The sequence below is a fragment of the Eptatretus burgeri genome, chromosome 11 (genome assembly GCF_056783735.1).
Source record: "Eptatretus burgeri isolate ZD-2024b chromosome 11, Ebu_testis_v1, whole genome shotgun sequence".
Lineage (NCBI taxonomy): Eukaryota > Metazoa > Chordata > Myxini > Myxiniformes > Myxinidae > Eptatretus > Eptatretus burgeri.
Window position 1 is genome coordinate 26529830 of NC_140971.1, and position 15646 is coordinate 26545475.

A 15646-nucleotide genomic window follows, 5' to 3' on the forward strand; every position below is an offset into this window, starting at 1 on the left:
CGTGGTGGGCAGCTGCGGGTGCAAAGAGCAAATTGCTGCTGGAGGGGATAGAGCCACAAACAAACATGTGATAGGCAGCTGCAGGTGCAGAGTGTAAATTGCTGCTGGAGGATGGAGCCACAAACTCGGTTTAACTTCAGTGAACTCCAGAGATCTCCAGCAAACTTTTGTTTAACTCCAGTGAACTTTAGTTTAACTCTCGTGAACTCCAGTGAACTTTAGTTTAACTCCAGCAAACTTTCGTTTAACTCCAGCAAACTTTTGTTTAACTCCAGTGAACTCCAGCGAACTTTAGCTTAACTCCAGTTAACTTTAGTTTAACTCTCGTGAACTCCAGTGAACTTTAGTTTAACTCCAGTGAACTATAGCAAACTTTACTTTAACTCCAGTGAACTTCAGTTTAACTCTAGTGAACCCCAGCAAACTTTAGTTTAACTCCAGAAAACTCCAGCCAACTTTAGTTTAACTCCAGTGAACTCCAGCAAACTTTAGTTTAACTTCAGTAAACTTTAGTTTAACTCAAGTGAAGTCCAGCAGACTTTAGTTTAACTCCAGTGAAACTCAAGTCCGTGCGTCATTTGGTGTAAATAGTGAGCTTCCAAGCAGGGAAGCCTCGTCACAATTGGTTTTTAAGTCTTCCTCAATGCTGGTCCCATGAGGGGGGAGGTCCAAGAGCCCGGTAGTAGTATTGGGAAAAATGATTGGTTTGAAACCATATTTTAAAAGATCACGCCGAAACTACTGCCATTGGTTGGACAAGTAAATGGAACAAAGTTCATGATGGAAAAGTACAAAACAAGTTGGCACAGATGAAAAGTACACCACATCACTGAAGGTTAGCTATCATATGCAGCCTGTTGCTGCTGGTTGCATCATTTTCTGGGGGCACAGCTGTGCTACTGATGCAGTGCCCCTTCTTCCCAGTAAAGTGATGGTCATTTTGCCAACCTCAGTCGGATGACAGGCAGAGTTAACCCCACCTGGTGTTAATTTAACAGAAAAATAGGGGCTCAAACTCAAGACCCTAAGATCTTAGGATCTCAAGCCAGCTACCTTAACCATAAAGCCAACACCAGGCTTACTGCCACTAAACGTGGGTTGAGGTTATGTTTTCAATCCTGCCTGTTTGTCTGTGAACAAGATATCTCAAAAAGTTGTAGACGGATTCGGACGAAACTTGGTGGACAGGTTGGGTCCGTGATAAGGATGAACTTATTCGATTTTGGTGAAGATTTGAATCCGGATACGATAAAAAAATTTTTAAGTGATTCTTCAGCATTGAGTGATGGGACCAAAAACGACATGCAACACGATGTTTCAAAAAGTTATGGACGAGTTATAACAAAACTTGGCGGACGAGTTGGGTAGGTGACAATAACAAGCCGATTCGATTTTGGTTCAAGTCCAGATCCAGATCCGACCGATCAGTGGGATACAAAACGTAAACTGTTCAACCTGATGGAGGCAAATAAACCATTCTAGTTTACTGTGAGTTCACAGACGAGGAAGCCCAAGTGCTAAGCCAAGGCTCTGCTCTGACCATCGAGGATTAGCCACTTGGGAAGAAGGATGTTTTCATCATCTTTGTGAAAGAATCTGTGAACTTTGACCTTTTTGTAAGTTATTTCAAGCAAAGTGTTGCAAAACTCCACAAACATCACGCGGATTTGACATCCAGACCACTGCGGCATTCCTGACATCCATAGCCACAGGATTCACACCTGGATACCGCTCAACCGCCTTTCTTACCAAATGCAAAGCACTTGTGAAAACATCTCCATGAACTTCCTCAACAGGAAGCAATTAGTTCAACCTGCTTCTTCCTGTGAGTGTATCTTGATAAATAATGTAGGCCTATTTGTCACTGAAGGCTGGCAGGATGCCTTGGAGATACACACACTCACTTCTAAGCCGTCCAGCCTGGGTTCGAATCCCGACCCAACTATAAACTGCCATTCGGGTGTTTCACAGGCAGGGTGATTCATCAATGTGTGTGCCATCCCTCGGATCTGCTGGCATTACTTGGTGGACGTTGAAGAACCCACAGTATCTTTGCGAAGAGTATATAAGCTATTGCTGGCATTATGAACAAATTCCTGCAAACCCAGCTGACACCGCTGGAAAGGCAATGGCAAACCATCCAGCATAACGGCCTCGTCAAAGAACTGCTTTGGTAGTACTGTAGAGTATGGTACATTGATGAGGATGATGATGGTAAAAGGTTTTTTTTCTGGTTGTTGTTGTTTTTTTCACAATTGGGGTTTCTTTGTACCACTAATGACCATTTGGGATGACCTATTTTTGGAAAACCTGGATGTCACAGGGAAGGCCGAAAAGGAATGAACTTTGATCAGGGGTGGGGTAAGGGGAGATGGATTAGCTTGCCAATGTCCATTAGTCTAAGTGGTCATTTCCTCTGCACTGCCCATGAGACCGAGGCATGGGGACAGACAGGGCGGGAAAGTTTACATGTTGAGTAAACACATTAAGGATGATGGCGTGATGAACGTTTTGAATTTGAACTTGACAAACCACCAAAATTTTGGTGAGGACCTTTTATAAAGGTTGCAGTAGGAATACTGCAGAGAGAGATGATTTTTGAGTGCACACTTTTCCCTGCTGTCTGTGACCCAGAATGCCTTGGGGCAATATGATGCACCAGATGTCACAAGGGCAAGGATGTAAAATCTGTTTGATATTGCGATAACATTTATACCTCTTCTATAATGTTTATCGAGAACATATGGTGACGTAACAGGGTATTAATAACGGCATAAGTATGCAGAGCTGGAGCTTGGGTTGATGCCTCTGTGAATGTACAACCTTAAAGACTTGATCATCCTCAAGTGATGATGTGATCTCCTTCAAGGTTTATCTCTAAAAAAAAAAAAACCTTGGAAGGCTCCACTGGCATGGCCCCACATCCACGGATCAATGACTGCTGACACATGGGACACCAAGTTTGAGGTCCTGCCAATGGATGGCGCACACCTTGATGTATTGCACAAGGCGCAGCAGCTCCCACTCTCACACTCCACAAGCGCTGACATAAACGGCTTTGGCTCCCGGTGTTGCTAAAATGCTTCTGAATAATTTTAATTATGATGCAGTATAGGCTTTTGGGGTATCATAAATATATTTCTGCTACTGTATGACTGTAGTATCATAAAGGTAAGCTTGAGATGACACACTGATGCAAGACAACGTCACAACAATGACGCCACCTTTCACACCATACTCAGCAGGTATTTCCTAAGGAAGAATTTCCTCCTCCCCATAGATACCAACTGACAGTTGATTGTCCGTGCTCTATCCTTTTAAATGCTCAACATCAAGCAACGAAGCAGCACGTACCGTTTTTGAAGTCTTTGTTATGATTCAGCCAGGATTTGAACCACTGACCTCCCAGACTATAACCATTACACTCTGACTCTAACCATGACACCACCGAATCTGGCAATTGTACTTCATTTTGTGCATCACTCCACCAGGTATGGTATTGTACAGGACTCCGTTTCCAGGTTCACACAGTTCAATGCTTTTCTTCATTTTGAGATCAGGCTTGTCAGCAGATGGTAATGTGAATGTGCGATTCTGAATCAGTTTTCCCCATAATCCTTTGCAGGATTTAATTAGGCACATTGTTGAGTCCATCAATAACAAGTGGAAGTTGGTGGTCGTGTGAGCCTTGAAGTCATGATGAAAGATTCCAGATGGACATATAATGTTCATATCTGTAAAATACCAGATGTCGATTTCGCATTTCACTCTGATGTAATGACGGAGGATGCAATGGAATGCTAAAGGTTATACAGATATGTAACTGTACCAGGGCTCTTTTACAGAGCCAATGCTCATTTTCCATTGTCATGAACTTTACTAAATAGTTTAGCAGAAAGATGATTTACATTTGAATGGTCTTGGAAATAAATATACATGAAATCCACCAAATAGCATTTGTCATGTCCAAGTTGGATTTGTTGTGAATGGCTTTCCTAAATACATACCCATCTTGTTGCGAGCAATGAATACATTCCTGGTCCATTGATCAATATTCGCCTTTAGTGGGATTGCACAATATTTAATTTTCATTTTTAATATCATTATTACCTCCGCCACCGAAGGCGAAGGAGGTCATGATTTCACCCCTTTCTGTCTGTTGGTTTGTTACTTGCAAAATCGAAGATTTTTCAATATATTGGTCAGTCGATTTTGTTATGTCTGTCTGTCTATCTATCGCCTACAGGTCACAATTTTAAATATATCTTCACGAAACTTCACCGCTTGGTAGAGTTTGTCTTAAGGAAGAAGCCTATTGTTTTTGAGGTCAAAAGGTTAAAATAGGCCAAAGGTCAACAACTTAGGTGAGATTTCTAAAATACTCAATTTTCATCCGATTGACTTGAACTTTTTGGAGGATTTATATTTCAGGTCATTGGATTCAAACTGCGAATTATTTTTGATATCAACATGGACCAAAAGGTCAAAATCGGCCCAAGGTCAACAACTAATGTGGTATTTCTGAAATACTCAATTTTCATCCCGTTGAATTGAAATTTCAAGAGAATTTGTATTTCAGGTCACTGAATTCAACCAGCCAATTATTTTTGAGGTCCACATCACCCAAAAGGTCAACATAGGCCAAAGATCAGCACCTAAGGTGGTATTTCAAAAATCCTCAATTTTCTTCCGATTGACTTGAACTTTGAAGAGGATTTTCATATCAGGTCACTGAATTCAACCAACAATTATTTTTGAGGTCCACATCACCCAAAAGGTCAACATAGGCCAAAGATCAGCACCTAAGGTGGTATTTCAAAAATCCTCAATTTTCTTCCGATTGACTTGAACTTTGAAGAGGATTTTCATATCAGGTCACTGAATTCAACCAACAATTATTTTTGAGGTCCACATCACCCAAAAGGTCAACATAGGCCGAATTTTGAAAGTCATTTTTCATCCAATTCACTTGAAATTTGCAGAGGAGTTGCATATTTGCTCATTGACTTCAACCACCAATTATTTGTGAGGTCAAGTTTGTTTCATGGATTTTGCAAATATCGTGCTCTGCACAACGTTTTCTTCTAGTTTGTCTCTTTGTTTGATTGTGTGCAGGATATCTCAAAAGTTGTGGACGAATCCAGATTAAATTTTGTTGACAGGTTGGGTGTGTGATGATGACGAACTGATTGGATTTTGGTGAAGATCCGAATCTGTATCCATCTACTAGAATTTTTAAAGTGATTCTTTTGCTATTGAGAGAAAGGGCTAAAACTAATATATAGCACAATGTCTCAAAAAGTTGTTGATGGATTAGGATGAAACTTGGTGGACAGGTTGGGTGTGTGACCATGACGAATTGATTCAATTTTGGTGAAGATCCCGGATCTGGGATCAGAGAATTATTTAATTTTAAAAATGATTCTTCACCAGCGAGAGATAATGCCAAAAACAATGCATAACATGATATTTCAAAAATGTTTTGATTGGGCCCGATATGTTCTAGTCACTAGATTACTAGAAGAATCTAGTGGATCAGGCATTATGTGGCAGAGGTATGCGCTCTACCGAGTGCTCTTCTAGTTCTTACTGTGAGGGACTGGACAGGATAGGGGCAGGAGAGAGGGACAGGATAGGATAAGGAAGGGAGAGAGAGACAGGATAGGGGCACGAGAGAGGGACAGGATGGGATAGGGGCGGGAGAGAGAGGGGCAGAATAGGAAAGGGGCGGGAGAGAGAGGGACAGGATAGGATATCAGTGGGAGAGAGAGGGACGGGATAAGATAGGGGCAAGGGAGAGAGAGGAACAGGATAGGAAAGGGGCTGCAAAGAAAGAGGGACACGATAGGATGGGGTGGGAAGGAGAGCCCCAGGATAGGATAGGGGTGGGAGAGAGAGGGACAGGATAGGATATGGGCGGGAGAAAGAGGGCCAGGATAGGATAGGGGCGGGAGAGAGAGGGACAGGATAGGATATGGGTGGGAGAGAGAGAGGGACAGGATAGGATGGGGGCGGGAGAGAGAGAGAGAGGGACAGGATAGGATTGGGGTGGAAGAGAGAGAGGGACAGGATAGGGGAGGGAGAGAGAGATAGGATAGGGGTGGGAGAGAGAGGGACAGGATAGGATAGGAGTGGGAGAGAGAGGGACAGGATAGGGGAGGGAGAGAGAGAGGTATAGGATAGGGGTGGGAGAGAGAGGGACAGGATAGGATCGGGGCGGGAGAGAGAGGGACAGGATAGGATAGGGGCAAGGGAGCGAGAGGGGCAGGAGAGAAAGAGGGACAGGATAGGATAGGGGCAGGAGAGAAAGAGGGACAGGATAGGATAGGGGTGGGAGAGAGAGCCCCAGGATAGGATAGGGGTGGTGGGTTAGTGAGTGGTGGGGGAGGCAGCGTGAGTGGGAGGGGGAAGGCAGTATGAGGAGGGGAGGGAGGCAGCGTGAGTGGGGGAGGGGGAGGCAGCGCGAGGGGGCGGGGGAGGCAGCGTGAGTCGGGGGGAGGCAGTGCGAGTGGGGGGAGAGGCAGTGTGAATGGGGGGAGAGGCAGTGAGAGTGGGGGAGAGAGGAAACTTGAGTGGGGGGCAGAGCGAGTGAGGGGGGTAGCAGCATGAATGGGGAGGGGAGGAAGAGACAGTATGAGTGGGAGGGGGAGGCAGCGTGAGTGGGGGGGGAGGCAGTGCGAGTTGGCGTGGGGAAGGCAGCATGAGTGGGGGTGGGGACGGCTGCGCAAGTGGGGGTGGGGAAAGCAGCGCAAGTGGGGGTGGGGAAAGCAGCATGAGATGGGGGTTTGCAAGGCAGCGTGAGTGAGGGCAGGGAAGGCAGTACGAATGGGGGTGGGGAAGACAGCATGAGTCGGGGGGGAGGCAGTGGGGGGAGGCAGCGTGAGTAAGGGGGTGAAGGCAGCACAAGTGGAGGGGGGCAGCACGAGGGAAATTGGACAAATTAACACTTTTCTCAGAGTCGGAACTGCTTGAAAATTTAATTCTGGAGCTTAAATTTTGTAATTCTCCTTAGCTTAAGAGATACTCATGGTGATCGCATGTGCGGAAATGAAATAAAACAATGAACGCTGATGTCTCCGGGGTTTATAAGCATTGCAATGTACCCAGCGATTCATAGCTATGATGATCAGGCATTCGATATGAGTGAGGAAAGTCCAAAAAAAAAACTTTATCATTTAGAAATCGTTGCGGCCTGTTCCAAGCCAAGGCATGGTTGAGCAGGCTTAAAAAGATGGTGGCTTCAGACTGCGGCGAGGTTACGCAGGAAATGCCTTAAGCCCCCAGAGAGCTTCGTTGGCAAGGATCGCCTGAGGAAGGTTATAATTTAGGCCATTAATTATCTTCAAAAGGGGTGTTTTCATTCACCCAAACACCCAATTTTCACTCTTCCTTTGAGTTTTCTTCCTTGGAGTTTTCTTAGTGTGCATGCAAAATTTCAGGCTGCTGGGGTTCATGGTTTTGGAGTTATGGAGGAGACACACACACACACACACATTGCCTTTTATTAGTGTAGAAAAGAAACATATGGAAAGCAGCTTAGTACATACACCAACCTTATTTTAATAACTCAAAATGAAAAACATTAGCTTCTTACTTGCAAGAATTTTGGGGATGGATAACTGTATTGAGGGAAGGTGGTGCAGCATCTTGGAGTGGAGACTTTGTTTCCCAAACTTGAATTGTTGTGTTTATATGATGGGCGTCTTGCTGTGTTATTAGTGTTTATATCTCGTGTTTCTGTCTCTCTTTTTATTCTTTTTCCGTTCAACCCCACAAGAGTGGAATCAGGCCAAAATCATTAAACCTAATATTTGAACTATTCCTGAATTAAATGTCGAAATCCACACTTTCAGGCACCTGAGTGAGGCTCTGGAAACAGAAATCCGAAACGAATTTCCAGGCAGCAGTTCGAGGCACCTTCAGGTGGTCGAAGGTGCGAAAGAGCTATTTTTCCTTCCTGAGAGTTTGCTCATTTATCCATCTGTCCATCCCAAGCTCCCCCTCCTAGTCCTCATTCTTCCCTACATCCCTTAGTTGGCTTAGTAGCTCAAGTCTCCCTCTGTTTTGGCCCTCAATCCTGCTGTTGGTGTTTCCTCTCTCTTTCAAAATGTTCCTTTTTACCTCTTGATCCATCGTAAGTTATTTTCTTGCTTTTTCAGGAACCTTGACTTTGTATGCCAAAAAAAGAAAATAAAAGAGAGAGGATCCTCAAAGTTTCTGCTCTGCTACCAAGGTGCTGCAACGTGGATCGAAGCAGAGGAGAGGAAGCAAGTGAGGATTCTGGATGGATATGGAAAGGTCGGTATAGATGCATTGTGAAACTAGAACAGCACTCGGTGAGCGCATCCCTCCGCCAGGCTGAACAGTTTGCATTTTTTTATCGCACCGATAGGCCGGATGTGGATCCGGATCTGAACCAAAATCTAATGGGCTTGTTCTAGTCACCTACCCAACTCATCCACCAAGTTTTGTAATAACCCGTCCTTAACTTTTGGATTGATCGTGCTATATATCGTTTTTGGCCCAATCTCTCAATGGCGAAGAATCAGTTTTTTGGAAAATTCTCATATCCAGATCCGTATCCGGTTCTTCACCCAAATCGAATCTGTTCGTCCTTGGCACGCACCCAACCTCTCCACCAAATTTCGTCCAAATCCGTCTTTAACTTTTTGAGATATTGTGTTCACAGACAGACAGACAGACAGACAGACAGACGGACAGACGAGGGTCAGTGTAACTTGATAATGGAAATGCCTCCATTAATTAACCATAATTGGTCTCCACTGGAGACTGTACTGGCCTGGCTGTGGCTCGAGTTTTATTCATGAAGAAACCTTTTTATGAAATCCTGTGAATCTCAGAGAAAAGAAAATTTCAAGAGTATGCAACAACTGACGATTTTACATGATCCTGTAAGGCCCGTCGTTGTTGTGGTTCCATAATTGAGATACTGCTTGCTATCACACATTGTGGTTGTTGGCTGAGTATCATACCTCCTACACTCGAAACAAATTCATACATACAGGTGTTAACATGTCTCATGTGAATGGCCATGTCTTCCTTCGGCCGTGAACGACAACCGTAACAATCGATGAGCTATAGAAAGGTGATGCAGGTAAATGGTCAAGCTTCTTACACCTGTCCCGTAGTCGGTGTACAGGATTGGTGGGTGGCTCAGAGAGCATGCAAGATTGCCCCCAAGTCTTTCACGAACTGGAAGTCCAGGCCTGGCGTTCGACTTGAGCTGGAAACAGGAATTTGTTGAGGGTGCCTGCGATAGCTCGTCGACTCTTCACGAAGGACCCCGTGGGATCTTTAACACCCACCAAATGATTCAGGCAGACGGAACACCCAGTTCAACGTACATCCGAGAGACGGTGCGCCTAATGATGCAACACCCTACATGTGAAGCACCAATCCAGCAGTTTATAACCAGTTAGGGAATCGAACCCCGATGACGGCTCAAAAGTAATTGCGCTACCTCGATACCATCTTGTTGACCCTGCCGAGACTTCTTGAGTCCACGATTAATGGAAATAGGGTCAGATGGTTCCCATTGTGTGTCAAATCCCTAATACTTCAACTTCTTTTGCAGATTGTGAATGATTCAAATTTATGTCAAAGAGTTGTGAAACAGGATTCATGCAAATAACCCTCAAAAGATATGCAGTTGCAATTTCTATCTTTGTCGACGAAATGTGAATTGTATACGAGTGTACATATATATATATATATATATATATATGTGTGTGTGTGTGTGTATATATGACGTGGAAGTTCTGTATATGTATTAAGGTTTGTGCAACTGGACAGGGGACAGAGGGTGAGACTTTGTGAGGGAGGGAGGAGGAGCTTGTAAGGGGAGGGATGTTGGTTGGTTTTCACAGGGAGCAGCATGAAGGGAACGCGCCTTTACGCGGTCGTCCATCGAAGTTCATGCAACCACAAGCCCTTTGTCTGCTGCAGACATGCGCCACGTCCACCTGCACTGCCGAGTCATCCTGCTCTGCGGTAAGTGCTAACGACAATGCCCCCATTCTGCACCGCGTTTCTTGAAGCCGCTGAAATTTTTTGAGGCTTTAAAGCGGTTAAAGACCAGTATCGGGGATCTTTACACGATGGTGAAGGTTTTTGTATGCACCAGCAGATCCATCCTCAGACATGCGTTTCCTTTGCTGTGCAACCACAGAATTCAATCCAAGCTGTAGATTTATTTATCCTTACAAATTTACAACCTCAATTGGCTTCGGCAAGATTATCCGAAAAATGTTTTCCCAATTGTGACGTTTGAAAGTTTGTTTACTTTCTTCTCTAAATATTAATTGCTTTTGTTATTCTGGTGAAGTCGTTATTTCGGTTGTTGTTGAATTTCATTTATTTGTTTCGTGTATCTTTGCGAAAAGGAAAAGCAGATCTGCTTGTTGTTCTGTCTCAATGGCATCTCTGGTTTGGCTTTTTATTCCCAGCTGTTGCTTCTGCGAATCTTGCAATTTCTTGTTTCCTTTAGGCACTTTGTTGGAGAACGACCGAGATTTTTCACTTTTTGTATTGCCAACCATTGCTCCCGTGTTCCTAAAAATTACCAACATGGTCAGAGGTGGAACTCTCAAGCAAAACGTACGGAGCTTGTGGAGTTGTTGTCATTAGGAATGACCTGTAAACAACGGAAGAGAATGAGAGTCCACCCCAGTGAGTGGACCAGCAGAAAATGTGAACCAGAGCAGGTGGGATAGGCAGATTATCTCCACCCTGCAAGTCGTTCATGAGCCAACTTCCTGAATCGAAATCCAAATCATGAATACTGCTGCATTCAACTGGATTGGGACGCACAACCCCAATTATGCACTCTCTGTTACTATGACCATCGACCCTAGATACGTAAACTTGTCCACATTTTGTACGGCAAGACAATGCACATGACAGAATTGTTGTCTGATGCATGTAATCCCATGCTCCCTGTTGTGATGGTGTTGCTTTCCAGTCCTATTTGCATGGTATGCACTTGCAGCCTATTTACTTTCAGATCTTGCATAGTGCACTAAATATATATATATATATATATATATATATATATATATATATATATTGTTGCGGTCTTCGCGCCCGCCGGCGTGCGGACGGCCACGTAACTCGAATCGCGGCACGTCGCCCACCGGACGGACAATCCAGTCGTGACCCTCTCGGACTAACGCCGGGAACCAGTCACGGGTGGACCTTTCGGTCTCACCGCGATCGAGCCAATCAGCCCCCGCGTGGGATAGGGTTGCTCGCCAAATTCTGAACTACCTAAGTACCCACGCGGAGGGTAGACCGGGCGATCGCACCTCGCCGCAGGTCGACTTCGGACACGGGCCACTTAAGCGACCCGTTCCGACTATCAGAATAACCGAGCGGTGTTATCGTCGACCTCGACGGTTCGATTAATTATCGGGCGTATTCAGCCCACTACCAACCCTTTACGTGAAGCAAGATGGGGGTTCAATGGGGAAAAAAGACGGCTTAAGCGGGAAACAGTTCAACAATAAAGCACATTTATTCGCGACGAACGGAAAGCACACAAATACAATTCCACCAAATGCACACAAAAAAGAAAACACAATTCCATTTACACAAAAAGCAAATATAAAAGTGAAAACACAGTGCAGAGCTAATACCGACTACCGAGCACACGGCAACACTTATACAATTCTACTTCACAGACGGCGCCGACAACACATACCCAAAACCAAGGAAAGAAATACCCTCAAGAATGAGGTAGGCCTGGGGCCGAGACCGGAGTTGGGCCTACCCGTCTGGTGATGAGACGCGGAGCGGCATGGCCCCGCAACCCGCGGGCCTCGTGGACAGTGCCTGGCTGGGGGTGGGAACGGGGCCCCCTTGGTCGCACTATCTCAGCGCGGGGGGAAACAGGAGGGGGGTTGCTGATGCTCGGGGCATAGAGGATCTTATTATCGCGACGAGCGCCTCCACCTCGGCCAGGTCGCGCTGCCGGCCTCCCCGGGGGGCCGCTCCCTGCACGCCGCGAGCACCCCCTCGTCCGCCCTCGCCGCCTCTCCACAGCTCGTCCCCTCCGTTCCGACTTCAACGCATACGACGCGTAGCTCCACCGCCCGCGAAGTCTTGACTCTCTGTTCCGACTCCTTCGCCTGCTCCGACCTTTACTACTCCTTTGACTGACGAACACCGTCCCTTTATCCCCCCGTAACCCCGCCTTTGACCCCCTCCCTTGACCTTTCACCTCGCTCCCATTGGCCCGAGAAAAAGTGGGCGTGAAGGCTTTTTGATCCACAAATTTGCATATATCGATCGCCCTGGGGCGGGGCCACCCGCCCCTCGCTCACCGATTGGACGGCAAAAAGTGGGCGTGTGTCGTTTTCGATCCGTTTTTGAAGCAGAAAATCCGTGATTTTGTACACGCTGTTCGACGCGTTCTGCATGAGTCCAGCATCGGTGCCCATGAGTGGCGCGAGATGACGGTGATGCGATGGTGGCGAGTTGCGACGGTAAAGGTCATGGCGGTTGTGGTGAAGCGGCGTTGTGGTTGGTGGTTGTTGTTGTGGTTGTGATGGTGGCGATTGGTCCAAAATAAAGATAGTAAAAGAAAAACGGCTATCCTGAAGAGTCGCAGCACGTATAAATGACATGTATTCCCACTAGACAACGGGTTTGGGCCTAACTACACATGCACTTACCGAGATACCTCACCTAAGGGACCTGAATGGTGGTTTGCGAATCTGGTAACCACAACACTACCCCTTCCTTTTTACAGACTCCGTCTCGAGTCGTCAAATTTTCGTGTGCCATCATGTGTAGTTTTCCCCTAGTACATTTTACCTACGGATCCCTGAGTGCGACATTCATGGTATTCGTGTCCCCAAAATAAATAACCTGAGGGCTGCGTAACTACCTAAACAAACTCACTCACACGGACGACTTAAATAAAATTGCCGGCGCTAAGACAGACATGCCGGGGGCGCACTCATATTTACAGTACATCTTAACCTTAACTTACAAATTTTACACTAAACCATGGCCCAGGATCATTGACTCTGCAAAAAGAAAGCAGTTAGCAGGGAGCCAGGCTGCCCACATGCAGTCTCTGGCTCAAACAATGCAGGTGACAGGGAACGTGGCTGGCTGCTCACACGCAGTCCAAGGCCTTCCCTTTTGAACTGAACGCAGTGAACCACAACGGTGCATGGGCTGCACAACGCAGTCTCCGTGCCAGCTCAAGTGGCACACGCAATGAGCACAACGAATGGATGCATGAATGGATGGACCTGAATGCAGTGAACCACAACGGTGCATGGGCTGCACAACGCAGTCTCCGTGCCAGCTCAAGTGGCACACGCAATGAGCACAACGAATGGATGCATGAACGATTTGAACTGAATGCAGTGAACGCAAACACGGTGCACGGGCCGCCACTGCAGGCCCGTGTTGTAGCTGCCAACAGGGCAGTTCTCGCAGCTTGCAAACTGTTGCCTTGATCCTGGCGCACATGGAAATGAACAGGGGGGGGCAAAGCAAAAATTGAACGGGGCTGGTGAACGTGGGCAGTGGGCATGGCATGGCATGGCAAAGGTGAGTAGGCAAACACAGCCCGCAGAAGAAGGCCGCTGCAGGCAAACTCAGCCCGCAGAACCAGGCCGGCACAGGCCTCGAAGAAAAACAGCCAGCAGATGAACTGGCCGGCACAGGCCTTGCAGGACACAGCTGCCGATGAAGTTGGCCGGCCTCCGCCTTGAAGTAAAACACGGCCAGCCGATGAAGTGGCCAGCCTTTGCCGTTCAGTGGAGGTTGGTGGAGGGAGTGCGGTGGTGCTGGCCACTCGGAAGGCGGGCTCGGACCTACCTACCTGTCTCCCTCCCAACCTATCGCCTTTGCCTGTCACTGTACATACCCACTCCCTTAATTTGTTAAACCCCAATTTAGCCCCAACTTATTTTTTTGTTGTTTTTATTTTTACTTCCCCACTATAAATCGTCCCCTAACCCCCTTTATCGTCTTTGTTCGGCTAACCTATCCTGTCACCTAGCCTACTCCCAACCCCTACGTTCCCTTCCCGGAGGGGAACAAGGGAGAGCTAACGTCCTGTGTCGAGGCCCAACGAAGCCTCAGAATGGCCTCCCCAGAGTTCGGCGATCTATAACCAAAGTGGGTCCAGCGGCCCACAACGACAGCGAGGGGATGGATGGTGCGGAGGGGTACATCTCCTAATCTACCCTAACCATTAACTCATAAACTACCCCGGGGCTTTCAACAAGCGCCTCTCGCTTAAACTATTGGTTCTATAAACCCAGATTCCCGTCGCCTGTGTTGGTGTCCTCACAATTTCGGGCCTCGCCCCCCAATTTTCTCTCCGTGCCCTCACACGGTCTCCTGGCTGGGACACGTGGCTCCCTTTGGCAGGCACGACCCTCTGCCGAATCTCCCGCTATGGCACCCCGGGCACTACACTGCCTCCGAGCCTACCAGCCCCCACCGGGAGTGCCCCCATGGCACCTCCCTGAAACGCACACGTGGCAGGCCGGCCTCCCGGGCCCTTTCCGAGGGTCACCCGTGCCCACTGCACTGCCCACGCGGCCACGGCGCCCGGGCCCCCGCACCAAGCAGGCGCACCCGTGCCCACTACTTCATCCCGGCCCCCATGGGCCCATTGCCTACCACGGCCGACTAGCCTGGTGCCCGGGGTACCCACTCAGCGATACTCACCTTTCGCAGCCACGCTCCCAAGCCCGTCAACAGGGCTCCTGCACCCTCCAAATGGGTCTCGAGCCTACTTTCCCACCACAACAACAAAACGACCTCCATTTTTCAATTTGACTAACCCAGCTAACTCACTTTATACTGACCCCGGGGTCCCTTGGGCGGGGGTCACTCCTCCCCCCAATCACTCATCGCACCATGCATTCCCCATTCACTCCATACACACAGACTCGCTGGCCTCACTCACTCAACATGTACACGTACTCACCTCACAACCCACAACTCTTCAACACACACACACCGCTGAACTCTGCCATCCTTCTAACTGCACCCCCTAACTAGCTCGTGCTCCCACGTCGTCCCTTAAACTAGTAGCACGTTCCTTTTAACACTACGTAGCTAAACTACGTCCCCACTACACATCCACAAGTCTGTCCATGTCCCCAAATAAATCATTTTATTTCCCAACCTAATCTGGCTACAATCCCTCTACCTAATCCATTCCACGGACTCCATGAGGACTTACCCCTGCCCCATGAAGTCGGTCTAGCTAAGCTAACCCTTCCCCCTAACTAGTTTCCATCCTGTGCCCAGGTAAGGGGGTCTTTCACCCCTTGCCCAGGAATCCTGTACACCCGAAAGTGAGGCTTGCTTTTTTTTTTTTTTTTTAACATGCGCAGCACCTGCGCGGCAACTCAGAGCTCGCGCACTTTGCACCTGCCCGTGACGTCATGCAGCTGCACGTGTTCCTCGTCCCTCCTTGGACGCTACCATCCGGCAGAGATACCCCTCCTGCCGGATTCCAACCACACGTGCAGCCATGACGTCACCGTGCGCATAAAAAAAAACCACAAGCCCCACGTTTCGAGGGGTTCCCCACGCGAACACATGTGCTTTGCCCGTTGGAGCTTAACACACACGATCGCGTGGAGAACCC

General features: G+C 47.5%; 1 protein-coding gene and 1 long non-coding RNA gene across 5 annotated transcripts in view; one reads left to right on the forward strand and one right to left on the reverse strand.

Annotated features, from left to right (window-relative positions):
- The window catches only part of LOC147016710 (uncharacterized), an 80378-nt gene that overhangs the window by 33113 nt on the left and 31619 nt on the right, over positions 1-15646 (reverse strand). The gene's annotated exons all lie outside the window — the stretch shown is intronic.
- LOC147016711 (integrin alpha-1-like) overlaps positions 9856-15646 on the forward strand; it is a 254090-nt gene continuing 248299 nt past the window's right edge. For 2 of the 3 annotated variants that reach the window (XR_015049650.1, XM_085847853.1), the window contains exon 1: positions 9868-10011. Coding sequence is in view for 2 of the 3 variants with exons in the window: in XM_085847853.1 (XP_085703979.1) it covers positions 9969-10011 (43 nt within the window). In the remaining variant the exon portion in view is untranslated. Of the gene's footprint in view, positions 10012-15646 lie in introns of all 3 variants that reach the window. The other variant, XM_085847854.1, reaches the window with a different exon arrangement.